Raw genomic sequence first — 27,711 nt, forward strand, 5'->3', positions numbered from 1 at the left:
GCACGATCGATTTCGCGGCCGTGCAAAATCAAAATGCTGAAATATTTGATCCAAAAAAGGTGCTCTCTTGCAAGTGCATTTCTATTCTTTACAAGTGAAAGCCACAACCATCATTTATAAACCACTGAATAACTTTATTTCTGTTTGAAATGTGATTTTACAGGTGCATTTTTCAAGCTGTTCATGTTGCACGTGTGCCTGAAACGGCCATCAATGTGTCCAATGAGACCAGTAGTAGACCATACGAAGCCTGCACATTTTAGATTCACAATCCCTCAGATTAAAAAACAACAACAAAAAACTCAACATTTTATGAAAATATACCTGCTTTTATGGAGTGGTGCTTAGCCTTTTGTGAAGGTTGTATTTCCAACAAGGTTACTGTTGTCACTTTTGGGACAGGGGGAGGGGGGGTGTTATCCTTTTTTTTCAGCTTATTTACAGCATCAAGAAGTCCATGTCCTCACTTTAAACTTGTGGGGAAAAAGAGAAAGTTATAAACTTACATACCTCTTCTGTCAACCAGCCAGTGTAAAAGAGTAACATTTATTTCGGAACAAAAAAAATGGAGGGGAGGGAGGGGATTTTCCCATTCAAAGCGGTTTCAATCAACGGTAGTTTCACACCTGTTCTCCTTGGCCCTCTCTGTCTACTCTTGTCATTCAGCAACTTGAAAGGCAAAAACCTGAACGCTTCATCTTGCAGCACACAGAAACAAACCTATACATGTAAAGTAAAACAAATGTAGATGCAGCAGAGTAATCAATGACAGACCCATTACTTTCCTCCAATATGTCAACAGCCATGGTAATCTGTGATCGCACTCTAATTCTAATTCGCTTCACAAACAAAAAAAGAAATCAAAACAACAAAAATTAAATCAGGGGAACAAAAATAGTTCATGGGGTGGAAAAAGTCACCCAAACCATCAAAAAAGAAATTAAAATAACATGAAATAAATAAATAAATAAAGTAAAATCAATGAAAATTGGGACACACAAAAACCAACAGCAGGTAATCCAAACCTGAGGTGAGAGAAAAAAAAACCTTTCGCTTCCTGTCTATACAGACAGCAGTTGACTAGCCAAGGAGAAACACATCACTTTTTTTTCTACCTATACACACAGCAAGCTGTCAGCTGCTGTCTGCTGCCAATTCCTCACTGTTTCTGTCCTGCTCTCCACCAGGGGGCGGTGCTGAGGCATCATGCGAGGGCGTGTCTGTGGCGTCGGACAAGGGAACGCTTGGCGTCAGTGTGTTCAAACACGGGTCGGTGATGGCGTTTTCTGTGGTGGTCTCTTCGCACTGGGTGGTGGGGGGCGTGTCCTTGGCACGGAGCTCCTGGATGATGCGTTTGACAGCCACCAGCCACTGATGTACCTGAACACAACACACTTTCCTTCAGTTTCAATTTCTCAACAAGGCGCACTGGGTTCACAAAAAAGGAAATTTTCTTCCTAAAATTATGTTTAAATAACATACTTACCGTGACCCACTAGTGCAGACTCCGGCAGGGGTCTGACATTCCTGTCCAGTGCAAACTACTATCTGCCTATGCAGAGAAAACGAAAGTAGATACGACCGATAACCTCCAGGAAGTAGGAAAAATCCATATACATGCTACACCACATCTGCTCAGCGGATGCTTGACCAGCATCATATTTTACACTTTAAACTATGAGTGGTATTAGACAGAAATCACAAGACCTGATTGACAAATAACTTTTTCCTTCCTTATATACCTGCTGAGAATGGTTAAATCACAAGATGTGATTGACATGTACGCATACTTTTTACTTCCATACATGCCATTCCTTTTCAAGCAGTCTACACAATCTAGGTACTCCATTCCATTATCTACATTCTACAGATCCACATCTCTTTCTTCCAGGTGTACCTGTGTGTGTTCTGTGCGATTGCTGGCAGTGAAACAAACAATGATGCAAGCTGAACTGCTTACCACAGATGCATGTAACATTTTTACTATACTTTATCTTCAGCGCATCAAGTTTTATACGGAAGAAAGTAGAGGTTATTAATCTTGTATAGCAAGCTGATGGATTCGGTATCTTTTCTTTAATAATATTCTCCGGGAATAATGTTAAAAACTTTAACTTCCATCAGTTATGAAGTCGACCCCATGCTGATTTTTCTAACAAAGTGTATGCCTCTTTTACGGAGAGATGGACATGTATTTTTGTCGATTTTTCTGAATCTTGTGTGTGTGTGTGTGTGCGCGTGCTTGCATGCACATGTGCTTGTGCGTGCCTGTGTTGTTCTCGTGTGCTTTGATTTTGGCTGACGTGTTATCACACAGCACTCTGGGAGGTCTGTAAGCCCTGTACAGAGGTACTAGCGTCACTGTTGACTGATGCACGGGCACTGACCTCTGCCGTGTGGTTGATCATCAGAGCCAGGTGCAGTTCATGGGCCTCCTCCATCTCATGCTTCTGCACAGCTGGGGATCACCAACACATTGGTCGCCATTAGACAAACACAAACAGTGATACAGCAGGCAAAAAAAACAAAAAAAAAAACAAAAAAAACAAACAAAAAATCAACAACAAAAAACAACCCCACAACCCCCCCACCCCCCCCAATAACCCGAACAGAAGAATGAGCAAATAAAAGTATGTGTGTGCGTGTTTGTGTGTGTTTGTGTTGTGTGTGTGTGTGTGTGTGTGTGTATGTGTTTATGTTTGTGCGTTCGTGTGTGCATGTGTGCGTATGTGTATGTGGGAGGGTTTGTGCATGTGTGTGAATGATAATAGTTTAAGGTACACCATTTCTTAACTTCCTCAGTGTCAGTTTATTTGTATTTGAATTTGTTTTTTTTCTTTTACAGCACATGTCAAACAGTGATTTTCCATACCTGCATATAGACAGCAAACCAGTCTTAAGTCTTGCACACACACAAATGACAAAGTTCCTGTTCTCCTCTAACGCAAATGACAAAGTTCCTGTTCTCCTCTGAACACAAATGACAAAGTTCCTGTTCTCCTCTGAACACAAATGACAAAGTTCCTGTTCTCCTCTGAACACAAATGACAAAGTTCCTGTTCTCCTCTAACACAAATGACAAAGTTCCTGTTCACCTCCAAACACAAATGACAAAGTTCCTGTTCTCCTCTGAACCCAAATGACAAAGTTCCTGTTCACCTCTGAACACAAATGACAAAGTTCCTGTTCTCCTCTGAACCCAAATGACAAAGTTCGTGTTCTCCTCTGAACCCAAATGACAAAGTTCCTGTTCTCCTCTGAACACAAATGACAAAGTTCCTGTTCTCCTCTGAACCCAAATGACAGTTCTCCTCTGAACACAAATGACAAAGTTCCTGTTCTCCTCTGAAACCAAATGACAAAGTTCCTGTTCTCCTCTGAACACAAATGACAAAGTTCCTGTTCACCTCTGAACACAAATGACAGTTCTCCTCTGAACACATATGACAAAGTTCCTGTTCTCCTCTGAACACAAATGACAAAGTTCCTGTTCTCCTCTAACACAAATGACAAAGACATAACCAAAGCAAATGATGTCAATAACAAAGACATAAATAAGACAATAGACAAAGAAGATAAAAACAAGTACATGATAAACAAGATGAATAACATAAATAACACAGACAACCAACGTAAAGAATATAAAACATGAATAAGACAAAGATAAATAATCAACAAAGACTAAAATAAGAGAAACAGCATAACACAGACAACAAAGACAAAATATATTAGACAAATAACTAAGCATAAATAACAAAGACATAATAAACAAGACAAATAAAAAACATAAATAACAAAGAGATAACAATACTTTCTCTTTTCTAACTGACCTGCGACCAGACTGCCCAGCTGACTTTTGACCGGGGGGGATATTTTGCCGGCGGACCAGCACTCTTCCATCAGGCCCAGCTTCTTCCGCACATCCTCCATGGCCCGACCCTGTTCCGTTCGGTGACACAGCCATCAGCAGTCATCAGCCAAAACTATTTCCCTTTTTGTCAGTGTGTTCTTTGATTTTTCAATAATCATTTCATGAATTGCTGTCAATAATAATCTCCCACACTCTTAAGTCTGATGTCTTATTTTTAACTCACTGAGCCCTGCACCCGAGCATTCCTCTGCATCAAAACTGGACTCATTAAAATGGCTCTCACTTTTCCACAAATGCATTAACTGCAACGAACGGGAACTAACCACTTCAGCATTTCCAGATGTGTCTATGTAACCTGAAAGAAAAACAGTATATTTACTGCACATCAATGTAGCATGGAAGCCTGCCAAGGCTGTAGACTCCCCAGGGCCGAATGGGTTAAAGCATCTTCTTTGTCAGTAATTTTATGACAAACAATTGCACCATGAATCACCTTGCAAGCACCCATGTCTACACTGTGTGTGGGAAGTCTGCATTTAATTTCAGTGCTGTTTCTGTGTACTGAAGTTTGCCTAAACCAGTTTCATTTCCTAAATCATCACATAAAAATGTGTACAACTTATCATCAAGCAAGCAAATACATAGACCATCTTGCATCCACATATTTCAAAGAGAAATTCAGAGTGAATGCAACAGGGTCAAACAACATACACACCTGAACTGACTCCTTCACCGAATCCAATGCTGAAACCAGGCCATCCTTCACGAATGGCAGAAGTGACTCTTCTGACTCCAGCGACAAATCTGCCAAGAGATCCGGCAAATCCTTGACCTTCACCTTGGTGGAGGCGCCCCCCGTGGACCCACTGGCTGCTGAGACTGGGGGGGTTGGGGAGAAGAGGGTGGGCTGCTGCGTGGAGTCGGCTGTGGGGCTGAGGGTGGGGACGAGGAGGGGGAGAGGAGTGGGGGTGGAGGTGGTGCTGACAGGGGGGAGAATCTGGATTGGGGGCAGACGTGGGGGCCCTTCCGATGGATTCAGTAGTGGGGATGTTCCTCCTGTCAAAAGTTGAAACAGTCATGAGTTGTGTGTGTGTGTGCGTGTTTTATTCTCTTTACATTTATAAAACTTAAACTTACATTCAGTATTCAAAATATCTAAAATCTAAACTGGTATTCTGACAGTTTTTGTTGTAATCAGTGTCATCATTATTTATCCACTGGTAATATCACTATTCACTCTCTTATTTTGTACCTTATCAACTTTTTTTTTCTTTTCTTGTGTAATTCGATAAGTAGAAATTACTAACACTATTATAAACAAAAGAATCATTCAAGATACTGATCAGTTTGGCATGTACACATACACACAGGCACACACACTAATTTACATGTAGCAGGCATGCTTCACACACAATCATATGGACACAAACTTGGAAGTGATCCAGAACACAAGCAGGTACTTGCAATCTGGTACTAAACCTAAATCACACACACACACACACACACACACACACACACACACACAGAGAAGCATGTGCATACGGACACACACATTTAAAAGCACATGTACATACAAACATTAAGTCATACCTTCTGGGACAGCAGAGCCGGCAGAAGGGGACATAGGGTATGCCACTCTCTTGTTCAGCTTGGTGTGCTGCGGAGAACTGGTTCCAAAATGGGCAGCACTCACAGACCCCTGGTAATCAAACATGGGAGGGTCGTTCCACCCACGGTCCGTGTTACCTGCAAAAATAGTGGAGTCACACAGAACATGGTGAACAGCCATCTGTGTTTGTGCTGTTGTTGTCTCACAACCAGGACAAACACTGTAATCAGTAATGAACATTTCAAAATTACTTCTTAAATTCTATTCAATGCATTCTTCTTCTTGCTAATCTATCCACCCATCTATCTATCGATCTATATCTATGTGTCTGTGTGTGTGTGCATATATATATATATATACACTTATACAAAGTGAGAGAGAGAGATATATCGTATTATTCTTTTGTTACATTTGGCTTCATAAATTCTTGCATCATGATGACACCACCAGAGTTAGAAATGCTAACACAGGCAGCAAGAGAATGCCAGTTTTCATCTTGAGCACCAGAGATTCAAACACACAATGTTTTCTCTGATGCTCAACAGTGATCAAGCAGAACTCTTCAGCCAAGCACGCTTAGGATGGATACTGATAACTACGATCACAACCTTAAGTCCTTATCATGCTCTTTTATCATCATTATCTGAAAATGCCCAAATAACTCATTAACATTATTGTGGGGATACTGTTAAAATCAACAACTACTGCTTATAATTTTCTTCTTTTTTGGGGGGGGACCATTTTGATGATGCCAGGATTGGAGGCATTGATATGTCCTGAGGCAGTGAATTCCACTCTCTTATACTGTTATAGCTTCTGGGGAAAATACTGCCTGTAGGCTACTGAACTTCTCTAGCTCTGAACCATATATGTGTGTGTGGGTGTGTGCATGCGAGCGCGCGTGTGTCTGCGCGTGTGAGTGTGTGTACTTCATGCTGAATGGGTACTAGGTAATGTACATTCATCAATTAACTTCACGAAGACAATGATATTCTCTGTTGCCATCCACATCAGATGGTGTCGGCAGTTAGAGAACCATACGCCTATCTGGCATTCTATGGGAATCTTGAGAAATCTTTGAAATGAAAAATAAGAAAAACAGCATGATTATCCCCCCTTATAGCAGACAGTTCTATTTTTTTGCATTCCATTTGCATTCATTTACCCTTGTACCAAAAGAAAAAGTAACAAAATTCGATAGACAAAGTGTCTATGATGTATCATTTAATATGAATAAGTGGATTTGGATTTCGGAAAGGCTCTTTCTTTTAATCAATAAAACTTTGTATATGTTCGCCAACTCACCAGGCCTTGATGCTGCCATCTTTGCTCATGTGACCACTTTCACCAATCAAAGCTCACCAAATCGAGAAACTTCAGTGCTGTTCCGTCAATGAACAGTGCCACCAAGCGTGTATGAAAATAAAATAACTATTTTATCATAAATTTAAATTCTACATCAATGAGTATGAGCTCAAGTGTTTGAATTGATTTTTTGTTATTCAATTTGTGAATACTTCTTTTTTTTACTTAACTGTATACTACGTTTTGCAAGCAATATTTCCTGGTTACCAGATGGTGTGAAGAACGTGTACTTTTGGTCCAGTCTGTAAGGTCTGGATTAGTTTCAGCGGTTTCTCGTGCGTATAAGCCAGATACAAAAGGAGTGCGAGATGGGACTAAAACGGATCTTATTACGAGACAACAAAATAGTTGAATTCAGACTAAGTGTTTACAGTGTGCTTTATCTTTCGAGATAGTACAACAGCTTCAAATATCTCTTCTTTATTCAACCCCAGGGTAAATTTTCGTCTGCTTTAACACGGGACGGCCCGTGTGACATAGTTATGACAGCGGGCCGCTTTGGTTGTTTGTGTGTTGCGATTGTGTTATTGTTTACCATCTGTGCTCTAGAGGCTTCCCCAGAATCTACACACGGACAAAATGGAAATATCAAAATTCAAGAAACGCAGAAAAAGTCACCAGATGTTGTGTCGGCGAATGGACGATCCGTCACAAGCAAGACTCCTTTAATATTTGGTAAGTAAAACCATCATTTTGTAACCCACGTTTCGATTCCACAGGTGGTCAAGTGAGGTCATTTTTGTCAGTTGACTGCTGATGCGACGGTCTATTTTTATTACGAAGGAATTTACTTGCGTCACTCATTGAATATTGCCGGTGTTTCATGTGCGTTGAACGTTTTTGTTTGAATTGTTCACTGTCGTGTTGGACAATGTACCCAATACTAGTAATACATGCCGTACATTTCTTAACAGAACTGGTCACAAGCAGGCCAAGTCATCATGCTTCTTGCATGGCGCCTTTATCTTCAGACTGACCACACCCAATTACTCACCATCGCTTCCTTTTTCTGATACTGTGCTTTTTTCGCGGAGAGGGATAGGTGTTCAGGTTCCAACCCCCAGTGAATAGATCTCTACTTTTTCCCACCATTTGTCAGTCTCTGTTAGTCTGCCCCTATGACCACTGTCAGTATATTTGAGTGGTTGAAACACACAAACAAATACACACACACATACACACACGTGCGCGCGCACATGAACACGCACATGCACACACACACGCACAAGCACACATGCGCGCGCACACGCGCGTGCTCGCACACACGCCCCCCCCCCCCCCCCCCCCCACACACACACACACACTCTCACCACACATGCACCACACACAAACTCACACAAACACACACACCACACACAAACACACACACACACACACACACACACACATACACACACACACACACACACAGCACACAGCACACACACAGAGTGACACACATGTAAACACAGAGACAACCCTCCCCCCTCCCCACACACACACACCAAAACACACTCACACGTACACATGCATGCACATACCTCAAGTAGTCAGGTATTTCACAATACTTGCCCATACACACTGAATCTTACACACTTGCACTTGTTCACCTGTACATATTTGAGCATGTGTGTGTAACTGTGAACATTGACTAAATTCAACACATGAAGTTTGAGTGACCACAAGTAACAATATTTGTGTATGTTGTACAAAACTACAGCTTGGTATTTGGTTAGTCCATCTGTTCACTTCAGTTAAATGCATGAAAGAATAGAAAGATATATTTCATAGCTGAAAGTGAAGACTTCCTGAAAGTGGGATGTGAAGTTTCCATGTTGCATATGTGACTATAATTAACTGTTCATTTGGTTTCAAAATTACCAGAAGTGGGAATTGCCTTGAATGTCTGCACACAGGCATAATACATTAGTAGATGTGTGTTTGATTCATGTTCCAGTGTGCATATAAAAATGAAACAAGCTTTGTTGTACCCCCCATCCCCCCGCCCCCTTCCCCCATCCCCCCACCCCCTTCCACCAACCCCTTCACAGAGAAAATGAAATAGGTGGGGAGGAGTGGGTGGGCTGATAAGACAGGAGATGATAGACACAGCTTACAGTCACTTGGTACTTTTTGTTGTTGTTGTTGTTGTCTTTTTCTCTTGATAATTTCTTTTTGTTGCTGTTATCACTTCAGTCTTCTGTTGTTGTGTGTATACATGTGGGTTTTTTTGTTTGGTTGGTTGTTTTTTTTTATGTGGTATGATCAATGTGTCTATGGCTGAATCAATCATTAATTGAGTTGGATTGTGATTTATCAAACATGGTATTTGTATATATGCAGACTTGAAACATGAATCAAACATACATCTATTGTGCATGTGTGCAAACATTCAAAGAAATTACCACATCTGCTTATCTTCAGTTTTAAAACACATCACTGCCGTTATTACCCTGGGAAGTATGGACAAATTAAAAGTGTTTGAATGAAGTGACATACAGTTAAATTTCATCCATCGCCTCAGGTCTGTATTTGATAGACGTGACTGAGTGACTGAGTGTGTCGCAAGATTGACGAAATAAAGAGAGCTCTCAAAGTTTGCCTTGACGCTGTCATTCCTGCCCACTCATGTCAGTCTGTGCCTGACATGTAGGCTGTGTCAACAAACCCACAGGTGTTTCATTCCACCTTTTTCTTATCTTGACCCACATGTTTTTGTGTCTTCTGAAGTTTGTGTCTTAACCTTGGTATTGTGGAGATCTTTTGCTGGGACCATATAGCATCAGTGTTGTTGGCTCCATAGTTTCTCTGTTCACTTGTGGTGATTGAATGAAAACAGTTGACAATTGAGTTGATTGTTGATTTGTCTTTTAAAGCTAATATTAGTTTGTTGGATTGTTAGGATCAGGATGTGTGTTCTGTTTGGTATGTGGATGTAAGCTCTGTGTGTGAGGTTGTCAAAGTTCCTTTGTGTGTGTGTGTATGTGTGTGTGTGTGCGTATGCGTGCATGTGTGTGTGCGTGTATGTCTGTCTGTGTATGACTATGAGTGTGTGTGTCTGTGTGTGTCTGTGAACAGGTGTATACATCATTGTATGCATATGTGTAAAATGATTACTGTATAGCTTTCCTTCACTTTTTAGAATTGAAAGTTAAAAGGTCAGTTAATTAATTTTATGACTGAAAAAAGTGTAAAGGCATCCACCATCCAGACACAAGAAAAGTTGAGAATATGACTGGTCTGTGATTTTAGAATTTCCCATCTGTGTTTTCAAACAACATGTTTTAACAGGTCAGATGATTCTAAATCAAAGTAAGTACTACACTTAGACACATTTTAGTGTGTAATATTAGAAAATTTGTTTCATATACTGTGCATAGAATTTTTCTCAAAATCAACAAAGAAATCTTGTAATATGATCTGGTGATTAAAACTGCTTTTCCGTACATGTTTGAATAGTGAAATAATTCATAGGAAGCTGCCTCATAAAACAAGTACTCTTACGATGTATACATTTGTTTGAACATACATGTGTGATTGTGTGCAGACTGTGATGACTGACCAGAAATGAATAGGACAAAAAGAGCAGCTTGTGCTGTGAAATCAATAGGTCCTTTTGTTTGTTTGCATTGTTTGTTTGTTTATTTTGTTTTGTTAGCTCCCTGTTTTGATGTTGTTGGTGGTTTAATAGTTTGATGTGATTTATTTTAGGCATTGGGTTATGGCTAGAAGCATTATGAAGTGAAGCAAGAATGAAAACAAGAAGAAAACAAGCTTCTTATCGGATATACCCAAACTAAACCCCATTGAAACCAACGATTCCAAAGCAATGTAACCCAGCCTAACCACCTTGCAGTTCTTTCCAAACCAATGAATTTATATCCAAATGTGCCACAAACCAAACCAAACCAGGCAAAACAAACAGAAGGCCCACGTGTCAAACTAACCAAACGGTAACACTAACAGAAAAACAACAACAAAAATCACCACCAGAAATCCACACAAATGTAGCCAGATTATACAAAAAACTTTGCCTGTCAAAGCCAAGTCGATAAAATTGGAAATGTACATATAACCAGGTAGTCAATGACAAAGCAATCCAGTAAAATGGTCCAGCCCAAGCCATCAAACAGTCCAGAACAAACCGGCAAACAATCCAGACCAAACCAGCAAACAATCCAAAACTCAGCTAAGTAAACCTGTAAGTGTAACCAGTAAACAATCGGGTCCCACCCAAACAAGTCAAACCAGCATGCAGCCATCCCAACCCAGTCCACCTCAATCCAACTGAATGACTATTCATGGAAAAACAACCAGTCCACCCCATACCAACAAACAATCCACAACAAATAAGTAAACAATTCAGAACAAACCAGCAAACAGTCCAGCATAAACCAGCAAGTAATCCAGGCAAACTAATAAACAATCCAACCCAAACCAGCAGACAATCCAACCCAAACCAGCAGACAATCCAACCCAAACCAGCAGACAATCCAACCCAAACCAGCAATTAATTCAGACCAAACAAGCAAACAATCCAAAACCTAGCAAAACCTGTAACCTGTAACCAGTACAGAATCAAGTCCTACCCAAACCAGTCCTGAGTCAAACCAGCATGCACCCATCTCAACCCAAACAAATGACTGATGATGGAAATACAACCAACCCATCACACCCAAAAAGAATATATGAATGGAAAAATAAGCAGTCCCTCACAACCCAAACGAATGACTGATGATGGAAAAACAACCAACCCACCACACCCAAAAGAATATATGAATGGAAAAATAAGCAGTCCCCTACAACCCAAATGAATGTATATGAATAGGAAAACAACCATTCCACATCAACCCCAATGAATGCATGCATACACCTTCATGGAAAATCCGTATGTCCACCACAACCCAAATGATTGCATATTGATATTCATGGGGAAAAAACCAGTTGTCCACAACAACCCAAATGAATGAGTATTAATGGAAAAACAACCAGTCCATCTCAATTCAACAACAAAACAAACAGTCCACCTCAACCCAGAATGAGTGCATATTAATAGAAAAACAATCAGTCGACCACAACCGAAATGAGTGCATATTCATGGGGGAAAAAACGAAGAACAGTGCACCACAACCCAAAAGAATGCATATTCATGGGGGAAAAAATAATAAATAAATAAAATAAAATAAAAATAATAATAAAACATTCACCTCAACCCAAAATGAATGCATATTCATGGAAAAACACAACCAGTCCAACCATCACCCAAACCATTCTGTAACCAATCAGAAAGCAGGAAAAAAGGGGTGCAAGGGATGCTGGGATGTCAGGACAGCCAGTGGCATGGTGCCCGTGCTGACCAAGGTCATCCCTGATGAGCAGGACCCCATCAGGAAAGTTTTGCTTTGGATATACAGGGCTTGGTAGAAGAAAAGTCTGTATGATATATATATATATATGTGTGTGTGTGTGTGTGTGTGTAAAATTATATATACTTAAAAAAATTTCTTTTATAGCAAATGTGGTTCGTCCGTTGGGATCGACGAGGACCATCTAGTCATCCTGGGGGTGGGTGGGTTGGGCTCTGTGGGTGCGCAGATAACTGATCAGGCCAATCCACACCTGGAAGGTTCTGACGCAATGTGGACAGGGGATGGTGGCAGCTGTCGGGGACTTTATGGCACTGCTTTTCCTTGCCTGTCTGCGTTGCTCTGCTGCAGCAATTCTGTTGGCCTCACAGGATTTGGCGTCTTTGTGGACAGCTGAATGCCACTTTGGTCTGTCCATTGCATTCAGCTCCCAAGTGTCGTGGCTGATGTTGAAGGCCTTTATAGCAAATACCCCATGCATGAAAGCTCTTACACAATAGAGCAGAAATTATATAATTTTTTTTTATAATAACGCTTTAAAACTTTTCAATCAGTCAAGCCTTGGAATCCAGTCAATCAGCATCCAGTCTGATCAATAGCTTAATTAATAAACCTCACCTTTGATACCAACAATCAAAATTAAAAACAAGCAGCTCTGCACAACCAAGAAAGGCCTATACCTCCTCAATGAAACCAACAGCTGAAATTCAAAACAAGCAGAACTTTCTGCACAACCAAAAAGCAGCCAGTCCAAACATTCAGTTAACTAAAACAACAGTAACAAGAGGGGAAGAGACAGGGAAAGGGTGATGGTGGTGGTGGTGAATTAGACCTGTTATGATAATGATAATGATGATAATGATTAGTAGTAGTTGTACTTGTAGTAGTATTTGGAAACAGAAAAATTTATATGACTGGTTATGATCTTCCTTTTTTTTTCCTTTTTTTTTTCTTTTTTCTTTTTCATCAAGCCTTTCATGTTTGTGGTGAATGAGTGGGCATTTTCAGAGTTGTGATGTCAGCCCTTTTAAAGTGCATAGACAGTGATGCACCCAGGCATACTTGCATAGTTTTTTTTATGTATACATGTACTCTGTGTGTGTGTGTGTGTGTGTGTGTGTGTGTGTGTGTGTGTGTGTGTGTGTGTGTGTGTGTGAGCTAGGTCTCTCTCTCTCTCTCTCATTTTGGTTCTGTCTCTTTGTCTGTCTGGGTCTCTGTCTCTCTTTCTCTTTCTCTGTCTCTCTGTCCTGGGAGGTCTGAAGTCAGGTTGTTTATTATTTACACAACTGCTTTTCTCTGTTTGTCAGTATATCTTTCTGTCTCTTTCTTTTCTCTCTCTCTTCTCTCTCTCTCTCCCTCCCCATCTCTCTCTTTCTCTCTCTGTCTCCCTCTCTCTCTCCTCTCTCTCTCTTTCTCTCTTTCTTTCTCTCTCTCTCTCTCACAATACAAACAAACAAACAAAAAAAGCCGAGAACTCCCATGTTCCTGAATTTCACCCCAGCATTGCAGTTAAACCTTTCACGACCTAGTGTGCTTGTCACCCAGCACATCTATTATTGATCTTGGTGCGCCGTGGTGCTGACAAATGACACAAATCGTCATCTCTGGGTTCCCCCCCCCCCCTTCTTTGTTGCAGACGCAAATCTTTGTTCATGCGTTAAAAAAACAAAACAGAAGACCATTGTGTCTGTTCTGTTAGATTTTCACATGCCATAACTGGTTTCCTCCAAATTGCTCTGGATAAATTTTTGTTTGTGGGGTTTTTTTTGTTGTTTTTTTTGTGTGTGCTAGAGATGCGCTGTAAAACCGGTACATATGTGCGCAACAAAAATCAGATTTACTAGTGTGGCAGTTTGGAAAGCCAGTTCTAGCTACTGCAACCTGTTTTTAACAACTGCAACCTGATAGCAGTTGTTTCAAAGAGCATTAGCGCGTGCAACTCTTTATTTATTTTATTTTATTTTTTAATTATTTCAAGTTCCAAATTATGTGATTATCTTATTAAATCAATTCTGTTAATGATATGAGCCAGCTTCAGTTCATCATGCTCCTTGTAGAATTAACACACACACACACACACACACACACACACACACACACACACAAACACACACACCCCTACAAACACAGAGCAAACATGATTTCAGCAATTTCCCCCCAGTTCAAAAGAGTAAAAGATTGTGTGTGTGAGTGTGTGTGTTTGTGTGTGCGTGCGTGCGTGCGCGCGCGTGCATGCGTGTGTGTGTGCGTGTGTGCGCGCGCATGCATGCATGTGTGTGTGTGTGTGTGATTGGGGGGGGGGGGGGGGGGGGGAGGTATCATCCTAAGGAATGAATATGTGCTGGCATATATAACCATCTGAAAAGTTGTGGCATATGTTTGTGTGAAATTGAAAACAGCAGGTTTCAAAACCCGGTACCCCCCAAAGAAAAGGTTAAAAAAAAAACACCAAGAAATTTCTGAATTCTGAAGGACAGGAGGGAAGGAGCAGGGGAAGAGTGTGCACTTGATGCTTTCCCTGCTCATTGAGATCATATGCTAATAATAAAAAAAAAAGCCATATGTTTTTTTCCACCTTTTTTTTGGTAGAGGGGTAGGGGTTGTGGGGGGTAGAGATGGTTGTGATGATTCGATAGGTCAGTGGGTCAATTGATGTTTGACTTTTTTATTTATTTATTCAGTATGGTGACTGTGTCTCTGTTTCTCTTGTCCTGTACTGATGAAATATATTGATTTAGAACTCTCTGTCTAATGCCTGCTTGTCTCTGTCTCTGTGTCTGTCTCTGTCTCTGTCTCTCTGTGTCGCTCTCTCATTCCCTGTTGCCTTCACTAACCTCCTACCTGTCACTTTTTCTTTTTCCTTCTCCCCTCACTTTTGTGTTTTACTTGTTCTCTCTTGCCCTCTCTTCCTCTCTGTCTGTTCTCGTGTGTGTGTGTGTGTGTGTCTGTGTGTGTGTGTGTGTGTCTTTCTATTTCTCTCTCTGTCTTTCTTCTCTCTTTCTCTCTACCCATTCTGCTGTTATCTTCCCTTCTCTTCATCTCTCTCCCCCACCCCCCCATCCCCCATTCCCTGAGCACCTCTCCCCAAGGTTCCTCTGATATTCCCCCCCCCCTCCCCATCCTTCCCCCCTCCCTCTCACTCTCTATACCTCTGGCAATCATTGATCCCGTTACAGAGTGTTCCTGCAGTGCCACCTTACTCTAGTACTTAGCTTGTAAACTGACTGTTTTTTTCTCCTGCTGAAAGTGTAATTATACATGTATACATCATGTTTCAAGGTCTCCCTGAGTGTGCTGTGCAAAATGTCAGATCAGTTGACTTTCGGTGCTGATTTGGATCGATGAAAATGATGTTCATTCTACTTTGACTCGTGTTACAATTGAAATGTTACAGCAGTAATTTCCTACCTACAGTGTGTGTGTGTGTGTGTGTGTGTGTGTGTGTGTGAGTGAGTGGGTTGGCAGTGGAAAGTGGGTGGCAGTTTCTTTGGAGAAATGAGGGAAACGATAGTGTTAAAGGAAAAGGATACTGGTGGAATGGTTGTGTGTGTGTGTGTGTGTGTGTGTGTGTGTGTGTTGCAGCCTTTGTGACACTTAAATCGATGTTGGGGGTTGCCGATAGCTTCTTATGTGTGCCTTTGACATTTGAAAGCAAGTTTTTTTTCTTTTTTTTTGTTCTTTGTTGTTGTTTTTTTCAATTAGTTTTTAAAGGAGAGAGAGTGAGGGTGTGTGTGTGTGTGTGTGTGTGTGTGTGTGTGTGTGTCCCCCTGTCTCCCTTTGCCTCAGTCTCTGTTGCCCTCCATCTTTTTGAAGTTCTACCCAAACACCATAACGTGTGTGTGTGTGTGTGTGTGTGTCCCCTCCTTCACATTCTCTCAGTCTCTGAGTCCCTCTGGCCATCTACCCAACCGTTCCAATGTGTGTGTATTTTTGTGCATGTGCATGCTCATTCATGCATGTGTATACACATGCATATGCATGTCTCTTCAGATGTGCAAAGGAAAGACTTCAGGCATAGAGGAGACATGGCGCTCAAAGTGATATCCCCCCTTCCTGTCATCTTGTACCTCTCTGAAGCGGATGATATCCCCCCTTCCTGTCATCTTGTACCTCTCTGAAGCGGATGATATCCCCCCTTCCTGTCATCTTGTACCTCTCTGAAGCGGATGATATCCCCCCTTCCTGTCATCTTGTACCTCTCTGAAGCGGATGATATCCCCCCTTCCTGTCATCTTGTACCTCTAAAGCGGATGATATCCCCCCTTCCTGTCATCTTGTACCTCTCTGAAGCGGATGATATCCCCCCTTCCTGTCATCTTGTACCTCTCTGAAGCGGATGATATCCCCCCTTCCTGTCATCTTGTACCTCTCTGAAGCGGATGATATCCCCCCTTCCTGTCATCTTGTACCTCTGAAGCGGATGATATCCCCCCTTCCTGTCATCTTGTACCTCTCTGAAGCGGATGATATCCCCCCTTCCTGTCATCTTGTACCTCTGAAGCGGATTATCCCCCCTTCCTGTCATCTTGTACCTCTCTGAAGCGGATGATATCCCCCCTTCCTGTCATCTTGTACCTCTCTGAAGCGGATTATCCCCCCTTCCTGTCATCTTGTACCTCTCTGAAGCGGATGAAATCCCCCCTTCCTGTCATCTTGTACCTCTCTGAAGCGGATGATATCCCCCCTTCCTGTCATCTTGTACCTCTCTGAAGCGGATGATATCCCCCCTTCCTGTCATCTTGTACCTCTCTGAAGTGGATGAAATCCCCCCTTCCTGTCATCTTGTACCTCTCTGAAGCGGATGATATCCCCCCTTCCTGTCATCTTGTACCTCTCTGAAGCGGATGATATCCCCCCTTCCTGTCATCTTGTACCTCTCTGAAGCGGATGAAATCCCCCCTTCCTGTCATCTTGTACCTCTGAAGCGGATGAAATCCCCCCCTTCCTGTCATCTTGTACCTCTCTGAAGCGGATGATATCCCGCCTTCCTGTCATCTTGTACCTCTCTGAAGCGGATGAAATCCCCCCTTCCTGTCATCTTGTACCTCTGAAGCGGATGATATCCCCCCTTCCTGTTATCTTGTACCTCTCTGAAGGGGATGATATCCCCCCCTTCCTGTCATCTTGTACCTCTCTGAAGCGGATGATATCCCCCCTTCCTGTCATCTTGTACCTCTCTGAAGCGGATGATATCCCCCCTTCCTGTCATCTTGTACCTCTCTGAAGCGGATGATATCCCCCCTTCCTGTCATCTTGTACCTCTGAAGCGGATGATATCCCCCCTTCCTGTCATCTTGTACCTCTCTGAAGCGGATGATATCCCCCCTTCCTGTCATCTTGTACCTCTCTGAAGCGGATGATATCCTCCCTTCCTGTCATCTTGTACCTCTCTGAAGCGGATGATATCCCCCCTTCCTGTCATCTTGTACCTCTGAAGCGGATGAAGCTCACACTGCGGGACGATTGACGAAAACGATGACAGGCTGTCACTCTGTCATAGATGAATGCCCAGCTTTTCTTTCAGCATGAGAAAGCACCGCCCAAGGCTTTGAATTCAGTGAGCGTGATGGATTGCAAAAACTATATATCTGTACGCAATGAAGCGTATGTATTAACTATTAAGAAGATAAAAAAAAAAAAAATTAGTTTTTCAGTGTGGGAACGGTCATGAGTCTGAGGTCTGTAGCTCATTTCTGACTCCAGTGATCAGTACTGTGAGGAAGATGGATTGCACTTGCAGTGTGTGTTTGCAATGAAGTCCCACATGTGTTTAGTTAAAAACAAAAGAGGAAATTTGTTTCAAGGATGGAAATCTGCAGTCATTCTGTTGCTCCAGTGATACGTATACCTTCTTTCTTCCGCTCTTTTGTCTTTCTCCCTTGCTGGAAACTGTTGGTTGCTGTATTCTACAAAGTTTTTTTTTTACAAAATGTCTGACTGATTAACTGCTGGTCTTCTGGGTTGATATCTTGCTGTCCTTGCACAAAAGCTGGCGTGTAAGCATGACCAAGACGGACTACACACCAGGACATGATGATGCATCAGTGATCACTGTGAAGGTCAGAGGATGTGGCTATGGTTGAGTGCTTCCATTGAAGACGGACATAATATATGATGATGATATATCGATATGCATATATTATAAAATCCTCTTCATCGTCCTTTCCTCTTCCTTGTTGCCTTCTCAAACACACACACACACACCCACATGCACACGCACACACACACACACACACACACACACATATGCATGGACACACACACACGTGCACACACACACACACATACACAAACACGCACACACACACACGTGTGCACACACACACATACACACACATACACACACGCGCGCACACACACACACACACACACACACACACACACACACACACACTCAATCACTCAGTGTTGATCACATTCTTTATCACTTTCCCCTCTTCATTCCTCTCTCTCTCTCTCTCTCTGTCTTGCTCACTCTGTCTCTCTTTCTCTCTTGCCTGTCTCTGTCTTTCCGTGTTTCTTTCTTCATGTCTGTCTTTCTCCATCTCTCCGTCTTTGTCTTGGTCTGTTTGACCTTCTCTCTGTCTCTGTCTCTGTCTCTCACTCCTTTCATCCCTCCCCCATGTGCTCTCCTTTCGGTATCCCCCACCCCCTTGTTTTGTGTGTGTGCATGTGTGTGTGTGTATGTGTGTGTGTGTGTGTGTGCGCGTGCGTTGGTGCGTGTGTGCATGCACATGTGCGTGTGCACGCATGTCTTGTGTGTGTTTCTGTGTCACTGTGCTCATGTAACCTGCACACGCATTTATCACATCAGGTGCCATCAACAGGTGTTCGTTTGCAGACCGCTGAGAAATGGTATGGAACTACGTGTTTTAGATGACAGGTGGTGGTGGCGGCGGTGGTTTTTTTAATTTTTTATTGCTGAAGCAGCAGAGTGAAACGTGGCGAGGGAGAGAGAAGGTAGAGTGAGTGTACTGATTAGCCACCATCCTACTGCCCTTATGGCCAACTCATCTTGTGGCCATGCGGAGGCTGAGATGTTGTGACATACACTGGTGCTGTGTAATAGATATGACTCTGTATGTGTGTGTGTGTGTGTGTGTGTGTGTGTGTGTGTGTGTGTGTGTGTGTGTGTTTGTTGTGCATGAGTTTGCGTGTGTTTTTGTGTGTCTGTGTTCTTGGTGTTTTAACTGTTATGTGTGTGTTTGTATGTGTGTGTGTGTGTGTGTGTGTGTGTGTGCGTGTTCTTTGTGTGTGCTTGTGGAGGTGTGTGCGGTGTGGGGTGTGTGCATGTATGTGTGTGTGTATTTTTGTGGGAGAGAGAGAGAGAGAGGGAGGAACTCAGGGACTTTGATTTGAAGGCAACCAGCCTGTCCACTTGAGAACACATACGCATTAAATTAATGATACGAGAAAGGAAGGAAAAACCAGATTCAGAGAAAGATATAGGGTTGTTGGGCGGGGGGAGGGAGGGTGGGGTTGGGGTAGTGGAGAGAACGATAAAACAAACGATTTATTCAATAGAAGGCCATCGCCCCATTTGAAGGGGTTAAACAAAAGTAAAGATTATTTTCCACCTTATGTAGTGTTATGAATATTGTTAACATACAAACAAGATACAAACACAAAAGTATTGGGAGAGAGAGAGAGAGAGAGAGAGAGAATTGATTGTAGTGGATATACTCCACCATCATCTTGAAGAGATCTGTGTCATGTCTTCCAACATTCATTTCTGTCATGATAATTATGGGTCAGTGATGCAAAGATGGCCTTACCTGAATGTGAGTTAGGACACAGATGACAAGACTGTCAAATTACATGCTGGAGTTGGCAGTTCCTATGTGAATGCATTGGTTATGTATATGAAAAATAAAAGGAGGAAAACACACACACACACACACACACACACACACACACACAAGGAAAAAATCATAAACTCAACCAAACAGTTGAGGAAAAAAACCACTGGAAATTGATAATTATCTTGAACTCATCAGGTTTTTTTGCATCCTTGTTAACTGGAGGGAGTTTCGGGACCTAACCCAACAAGTTCTTTGTATTATCATTATGTAGTCCATATAGAAAGTTAAGTACACACAGTTTGAAATTTCATAAACATAGAGAGAAAAAAAATGACGTGTATTATTTTTACCTGCAGCATATAGAATTGTGTTTCTCTCATTTAGATGTCTTTTGGGTGAGACAAGGTCCTGTGTGCAGCACGCATTTAGTTGTTTGTAAAAGAACTCTTGGCAACGAAAGGGTTGTCCCTGGCAAAATTGTATCTAGAAAAATCCACTTTGACAGGAAAACAAATACAGGTGCAGACAGAATAAAAGGTGGCACTGCGTTGTGGCAATGCACTCTCCCCGGCAAGGGCAGCATGAATGTGACACAATTTCTCATTTCTGATTCTTCCAAAAGACCAGCACCCAGAAGGTGGAGTGAGTGCATTGATCAGGGAGAGTCCTGCTGCCTTCATGGCCCACTGACCTGGTGGTGATGCGGAGGCTGAGACGTTGTGACACGCACTGGTGTTGTGTTGTGTGAAAGGATGTGACTCTGTGTGTGTGTATGTGTGTGTGTGTGTGTGTGTTGTGTTGCATGTGTATGTTGTGTTACATGTATGTCATTTTGCATGTGTGTGTGTTGTGTGTGTGTGTGTGTGTGTGTGTGTGTGTGTGTGTGGTTTTTGTTTGTGTGTGTGTGTGTGTGTGTGTGTGTGTGTGTGTGGTTTTTGTTTGTGTGTGTGAGTGTGTGTGCGTGTGTGCAAGTTGGACAAGGGATGTCATGATGTCTGTTTGCAAAGAATGTGTAAATTGATGTATTTTGATATACCATCATTTACCCCGAATGAGTTTCGTACATGAATGTGAAATGCTTTTAGTTTTGTTTGAGAAAAAGCGCTCAATAAGTGCTGATTATGATCTCTTTTTTCTTCTCTGTCTTATTCTTTTTATTGTGTCACATCTGTTTTTATTGTGTCACATCTGTTGTGAGCATGTCATGATCATGAAGCTTGGTAATGACTGTGATGGTAGACTTGTCTGAAGGTGTGTATGTGTGTGAATATCACTCATTATCAGTATGTATGTATAAGCCTCTAGATATTTGATTTCTGTGTGTGTGTGTGTGTGTGTGAGAGAGAGAGAGTTTGTGTGAAAAGAGGGATAGAGAGATAGAGAGAAATGATATATATATATATATATATATATGTATGTATGTAGTAGTAGGCCTGTAACAGTTCCTAGACTCTGGCCGTGTGAATACCTATAGCAGTACAACAGTACTTGAACAGTAACACAACATAGACCATTGCAGACTTGTAACAGTGCCTAGACTCTGGCCGTGTGGATACCTATAGCAGTACAACAGTACTTGAACAGTAACACAACATAGACCAGTGCAGACCTGTAACAGTGCCTAGACTCTGGCCTTGTGGATACCTATAGCAGTACAACAGTACTTGAACAGTAACACAACATGGACCAGTGCAGACCTGTAACAGTGCCTAGACTCTGGCCGTGTGGATACCTAAGCAGCACAACAGTGCAGGATCAAATATGCATGTTAATGACCCATTCTTGTGGTGGGTGATAGGGCTGGTTATGGAGACCAGGACACCCATTCTTCCAGTATTTTGCACCACCCCTCCTCCACCCCTCCACCCACGCCTTCCATACCCAACCCCAGACGTTCTGGAAATGGAGAGTGGCTGCCCAAGTGGTGTGAAGAAGAAAAAAATGGAACAAAATTTAAATCTATGTAATGATTGTATAATGATAATGTGAAATTATATAATGTGCCTTTTCTTTAAATAGGGCTCTAGGCGCTTTATAAAAAACGGGAACGCACACACACATTGCATGCCTGCATGGACACAAACACACATACATGCACATGCTCACAAACATGTATGCACACACACACACACACACACACACACACACACACGCATACATGCACAGAAACACACAGGCACACACATGCACACACACACATACACACACTCAAACACACTCACACACCTACACCTACACACACACACACACACACACACACACACACACACACACACACACACCTACAAATACACACAACTATATCTATATGTATAGAGATATATAAGATATATTCATAAAAGTTCAGCAGTAGAACATTGAAGCAGCAGCCCATCAAAGCAGAAAAGTACAAGCCGATCTGCAGGGTTGATACGAATGTGAAAAACACATCTTCTGTCACTTTTCTCCTCATCGGTTTTTTCCCCTTTTTTTTTTTTTTTTGGCAAAGAAATATGTTCTTGTTAAGAATTAAGGTTGAGAGTGCTTAAAAATATATTGCACACACATGCACTCACACATTCAAACATGCACTAATGTACACACTCACTCATGTATGCATGCTTGCACATACACACACACACACATGAACACACACACACACATACACACACACACACACACACACACAAACATGAATAAACACACACACACACACACACACACACACACACACACACACACACACACACCACACACACACACACACACACACACACAAGTTTGCGCACATTCACACATACAACGCGTAAACAGAAGCACACATACATGCACGTGCACATGCACACACACACACACACACACGCAAAAGGCATGCATTCATGCACAGATACGTACACATATGTGCATGTTGATTAGACAGAAGAAGGTTGAAATATCACCTTCATTCACACACACACACACACACACACACACACACATACGCACAGATACATACACATATGTGCGTGCGTGCGTTCACACACACACATGTATACATATATATACATACACATATGGAAAAAAAATAATCAGCAGTGCTTTTGAAATCAGTAGTTGTCAGCAAAACACAGATAATAGTTTCAACAGGATTTTTGTGTGTGTATGTGTGTGTGCATGTGTCTGAGTGAGTGAGTATGTGCACGCTATGTTTGTGTGTGTATGTGTGTCATTTTGTGTGTGTGTGTGTGTGTGTGCACACACTTATGTATACATGTGCATGTTTGGGTGTGTGTGTCTGTGTGTGTGTGTCTGTGTGTGTGTGTTTTGAGAAAGAGATAGAGAGGGAAAAGAAATGATGTTAAAATGCTAAGTGAGAGAAAAAAAACTATCACATATTTCTGACTCTGAGGACAGGGGAAGAGGAACTCTTCATTAACCTCTCTGGAGTTCCAGTGCTCAGCGTTGAAACGGGTATTGTGTGTTGGGAGTTATTGAGATCATGTTATCGTCCTGGTAATTTGGTGGTGGTGTTCAAACTTTCAAAGGAATCAAGTTTTGTATCACATTAGTGTGGGATGTTATGCAGTATGATATATGTTAAGTATTAGCTTGTGTATTTTGATGTTGTTGATTTTTTTTTTCTGTAAAGATATGTGCATGTTTAAAAGCATATGTATCCACTTACTCACATTCTTGCATATATAGATAAGATATTGTCTTTCTTACAGTATGGGTTATGTATACATCTCTTCTTAAAAACAAAACAAAACAACAACAACAAATCACTGTAATCAAATTGTGTCTGTGTGTACTTTTATTTTTTTTTTTTAATTTGATAAAAAGTTATTTTTAGTTATTACCACAACATGTTTTCAAGATTTTTAATTCTAACATTTTCAGCTGTATTTCTTTCCTTTATACAATGGACACACATAGAAAGTATATGAAAAAAAACAACCCAGACTTAAACATAAAAAATGTGCATATTGATCATTTGTAAACCGGTGTAAATCAGTTGGTAATGGTGTTTTTCAAGTAGTGGAATCAGATTCCACATAAAAAATGTGCATATTGATCATTTGTAAACCGGTGTAAATCAGTTGGTAATGGTGTTTTTCAAGTAGTGGAATCAGAATCCACATAAAACATGTGCATATTGATCATTTGTAAACCGGTGTAAATCGGTAGGTAATGGTGTTTTTCAAGTAGTGGAATCAGAATCCACATAAAACATGTGCATATTGATCATTTGTAAACCGGTGTAAATCGGTAGGTAATGGTGTTTTTCAAGTAGTGGAATCAGAATCCACATAAAACATGTGCATATTGATCATTTGTAAACCGGTGTAAATCGGTAGGTAATGGTGTTTTTCAAGTAGTGGAATCAGAATCCACATAAAACATGTGCATATTGATCATTTGTAAACCGGTGTAAATCGGTAGGTAATGGTGTTTTTCAAGTAGTGGAATCAGATTCCACGTGTGTGCAGGACAAACATGCCAGGTCAGCAACATGTTGAACACAATACAAAGACTTAACAAAAGCTGTTTTTGTTTGTCTGTCTGTGTCAGTGTCTGTCTGTGTCAGTGTCTGTCTGTGTCAATGTCTGTCTGTGTCAGTGTCTGTCTGTGTCTGTGTCAGTGTCTATCTGTCTGTGTCAGTGTCTGTCTGTCTGTGTCACTGTCTGTCTGTGTAAGTGTCTGTCTCTGTCAGCGTCTGTCTGTGTCAGTGTCTGTCTGTGTCAGTGTCTGTCTGTGTCAGTGTCTGTCTCTGTCAGCATCTGTCTCTGTCAGTGTCTGTGTCAGTGTCTGTCTGTGTCAGTGTCTGTCTGTGTCAGTGTCTGTCTGTGTCAGTGTCTGTCTGTGTCAGTGTCTGTCTGTGTCAGTGTCTGTCTCTGTCTTGTTCTTGTCATTCTGCCTCTGTCTGTCTGTCTGTCCGCCCTCACTCCCCATATTCCTGTCTTTCTGTCTGTCCCCCCCCCCCCCCTCTCTCTCATTCTTCTGGTGGTTCGCTAACTTATTTAAACAATAATGACTGCAATGTTTATGATAGGGTCTGGGCCTATTTAGTGTATTTTGTTAGTAAATGAATGATTCGTTTATGTTCTTAACGATTGCTGTCTGAATGTGCAAAATAGTGTTTGCAGTATTTCATTCTGTGTTATTGTTTGTTTATTTTTCTTTTGACAGTGCAAATGAAATTGTATACGCCCATGTCACTAAAGCATTTTTACTAATGAAATTTGAGAGTTTCAGTGTTCAGTGTTTTCTCTCTCTCTCTCTCTCTCTCTCTCTCTCTCTCTCTCTCTCTCTCTCTCTCTCTCTCTCTCTCTCTCTCTCTCTCTCTCTCTCTCCCTCTTTGTCTCTCTCTCTCTCTGTCTGTTGAAATTGTATGTGCCCCCATGTCACTTAAGCATTTTTACAAATGATATTAAAGAGTTCCAGTGTTCAGTGTTCTCTCTCTCTCTCTCTCTCTCTGTCTTAGCCTCTCTCTGCTGTCTCTGTCTCTCTCTCCCCACCTCTCTCAAGCGCTCATGCTTGCACATGCACTTGTGTGCCCTCCCCCCCAACACATGTACATAGACACATGCACACACACACACACACACACACACACACACACACTCCCCCACCCACCCCCCTCTCTCTTTCTGTGCCAAAGTTATGTAAGATTAATACCACTGATAACTCTGATGTAAGGCATCTTGCAGCTGCCACAGGATAGAATAAGCAAAAAACAACAAAACAACAACAACAACAACAAAAAAAAGAATGAAAGACAGAAAAAGCCATTCATTTGTGGTTGCCACTGTGGTAATGGGTAATGAGATTATTTCACCGGCGTGAGACTTGATATGATTGCCTGATCATTGATGCCACCTGTCACTGTTGTTGTTTGTTTTTTGGGGGTTATTTTTTTGTAGTTGTTGTTGATTCCACATCATGGTGATGGACATCACCATTACCAGCAATTACCATCATCTGTATCGCCATAGCCAGCTGTCTGTGAATGCTGTTTTGTTGACCCAAAATATGAATTGTTTTTGTTAGTTCAGGTAATGACAAAAGATGTGTGTGTGTGTGCATTGCTCGTTTGGTGTACTTGCCACTGTGTGTGTGTGTGTGTGTGAGTGTGAGTGAGTGAGTGTGTGTGTGTGTGTGTGTGTGTGTGTGTGTGTGTTGAGAGTTACGTATTATATGTATGTTTATGTGTGCAAAGTCGCTAGCTCTTGCTTGGTTATGTGTGCATGCACTTTAGTGCTTCCATACATGCATATCATTTATTTATACTGTGTGTGCATGCATCTGTGTGTGTGGGTGGGTATGTGTGTGTGGTTGTTTGTATGTGTGTGTGAGTGTCTGTATGTGGTGTCTATGTGTGGTGTGTGTGTGTGTGTGTGTGTGTGTGTGTGTGTGTGTGTGTGTGTGTGTGTGTGTGTTGTCATTTTAACTCTCTCCATACGAACGGCGAAAGAGAAGACGTTAACAGCGTTTCACCCCAATTACCACCATCAAAATATTGCAAGCGGAAGGCTCTTATACTGAAGAGGTGAATGTTGACAAAGAATACCACAATTCTGACGACGGAAGCTAAAGGTTGGGTCATTGAGACACCCACTGGACATCCGAGGGGTCTGTGTAGAGGAGAAGAGAGGACTGGCCGTACTGAGTGAGTTAAACGTGGACACACACAGCATTCTGCCTCAGCGTTCATGCATCAAGTTAACCCCTTCACTGCTGATCCTTGCTGAACGATAAGATCACTGTGGCATGACTGTGAAGCGCTCTTGCTACATTCTGTACTTTAAGTGATGTGATTGATGTTGCTGAACCAAAGCAATACAGTCCCAGGAGGGAGGAGCCCGTGTAAAGAAAGGAGACAGACATCCTGACCTGTAAGCTGTGTCTGTCACTGTGAGGTGACAGTCCTTCACTGACATCCTGACCTGTAAGCTGTGTCATATCACAGTGAGGTGACAGCCCTTCACTGACATCCTGACCTGTAAGCTGTGTCTGTCACCGTGAGGTGACAGTCCTTCACTGACATCCTGACCTGTAAGCTGTGCCATATCTCAGTGAGGTGACAGCCCTTCACTGATATCCTGACCTGTAAGCTGTGTCTTATAACTGTGAGGTGACAGCCCTTCACTGACATCCTGACCTGTAAGCTGTGTCTGATCTCAGTCAGGTGACAGCCCTTCACGGACATCCTGAACAGTAAGCTGTGTCGCATCACTGTGAGGTGACAGCCCTTCACTGACATCCGGACCTGTAAGGTCTGTCTTATCACAGTGAGGTGACAGCCCTTCACTGACATCCTGACCTGTAAGGTCTATCTTATCACAGTGAGGTGACAGCCCTTCACTGACATCCTGACCTGTAATGTCTATCTTATCACAGTGAGGTGACAGCCCTTCACTGACATCCTGACCTGTAAGCTGTGTCTTATCACAGTGAGGTGACAGCCCTTCACTGACATCCTGACCTGTAAGCTGTGTCTTATCACAGTGAGGTGACAGCCCTTCACTGACACCCTGACCTGTAAGCTGTGTCTTATCACAGTGAGGTGACAGCCCTTCACTGACATCCTGACCTGTAAGCTGTGTCTTATCACAGTGAGGTGACAGCCCTTCACTGACATCCTGACCTGTAAGCTGTGTCTTATCACTGTGAGGTGACAGCCCTTCACTGACATCCTGACCTGTAAGCTGTGTCTTATCACAGTGAGGTGACAGCCCTTCACTGACATCCTGACCTGTA

The 27,711-nt window shown here is 42.0% G+C and overlaps 2 protein-coding genes across 8 annotated transcripts in view; one reads left to right on the plus strand and one right to left on the minus strand.

Moving 5' to 3' along the window:
- Window positions 1-57: 57 nt before the first annotated feature.
- LOC143283648 (steroid receptor RNA activator 1-like) lies at window positions 58-6,827 on the minus strand. The gene is made up of 6 exons (XM_076589851.1): window positions 6,786-6,827; window positions 5,462-5,617; window positions 4,587-4,927; window positions 3,831-3,939; window positions 2,388-2,458; window positions 58-1,380 (listed from the first exon to the last, which is right to left on the minus strand). Exons 1-6 carry the CDS (start codon window positions 6,802-6,804, stop codon window positions 1,135-1,137), a joined length of 942 nt encoding a protein of 313 aa, XP_076445966.1. The 5' UTR covers window positions 6,805-6,827; the 3' UTR covers window positions 58-1,134.
- Window positions 6,828-7,123: 296 nt separating this feature from the next.
- Window positions 7,124-27,711, plus strand: part of LOC143283649 (stromal interaction molecule homolog) — a 91,510-nt gene continuing 70,922 nt past the window's right edge. For all 7 annotated transcript variants that reach the window (XM_076589852.1, XM_076589856.1, XM_076589853.1 and 4 more), the window contains exon 1: window positions 7,124-7,520. In XM_076589852.1, the coding sequence (XP_076445967.1) occupies window positions 7,328-7,520 (193 nt within the window). In that variant the 5' untranslated portion in view covers window positions 7,124-7,327. The remainder of the gene's footprint in view (window positions 7,521-27,711) is intronic.

This window comes from Babylonia areolata, chromosome 7 (assembly GCF_041734735.1).
Source record: "Babylonia areolata isolate BAREFJ2019XMU chromosome 7, ASM4173473v1, whole genome shotgun sequence".
Lineage (NCBI taxonomy): Eukaryota > Metazoa > Mollusca > Gastropoda > Neogastropoda > Buccinidae > Babylonia > Babylonia areolata.

What these genes read in the sequence shown, in the direction of transcription:
- LOC143283648 (XM_076589851.1), bottom strand. An exon ending in CGGCTCTGCTGTCCCAGAAG is followed by an intron (nt 4,928 to 5,461) that starts GTATGACTTAAT and finishes AACTTTTGACAG; the next exon opens with GAGGAACATCCCCACTACTG. An exon ending in CGGTGAAGGAGTCAGTTCAG is followed by an intron (nt 3,940 to 4,586) that starts GTGTGTATGTTG and finishes CGAACGGAACAG; the next exon opens with GGTCGGGCCATGGAGGATGT.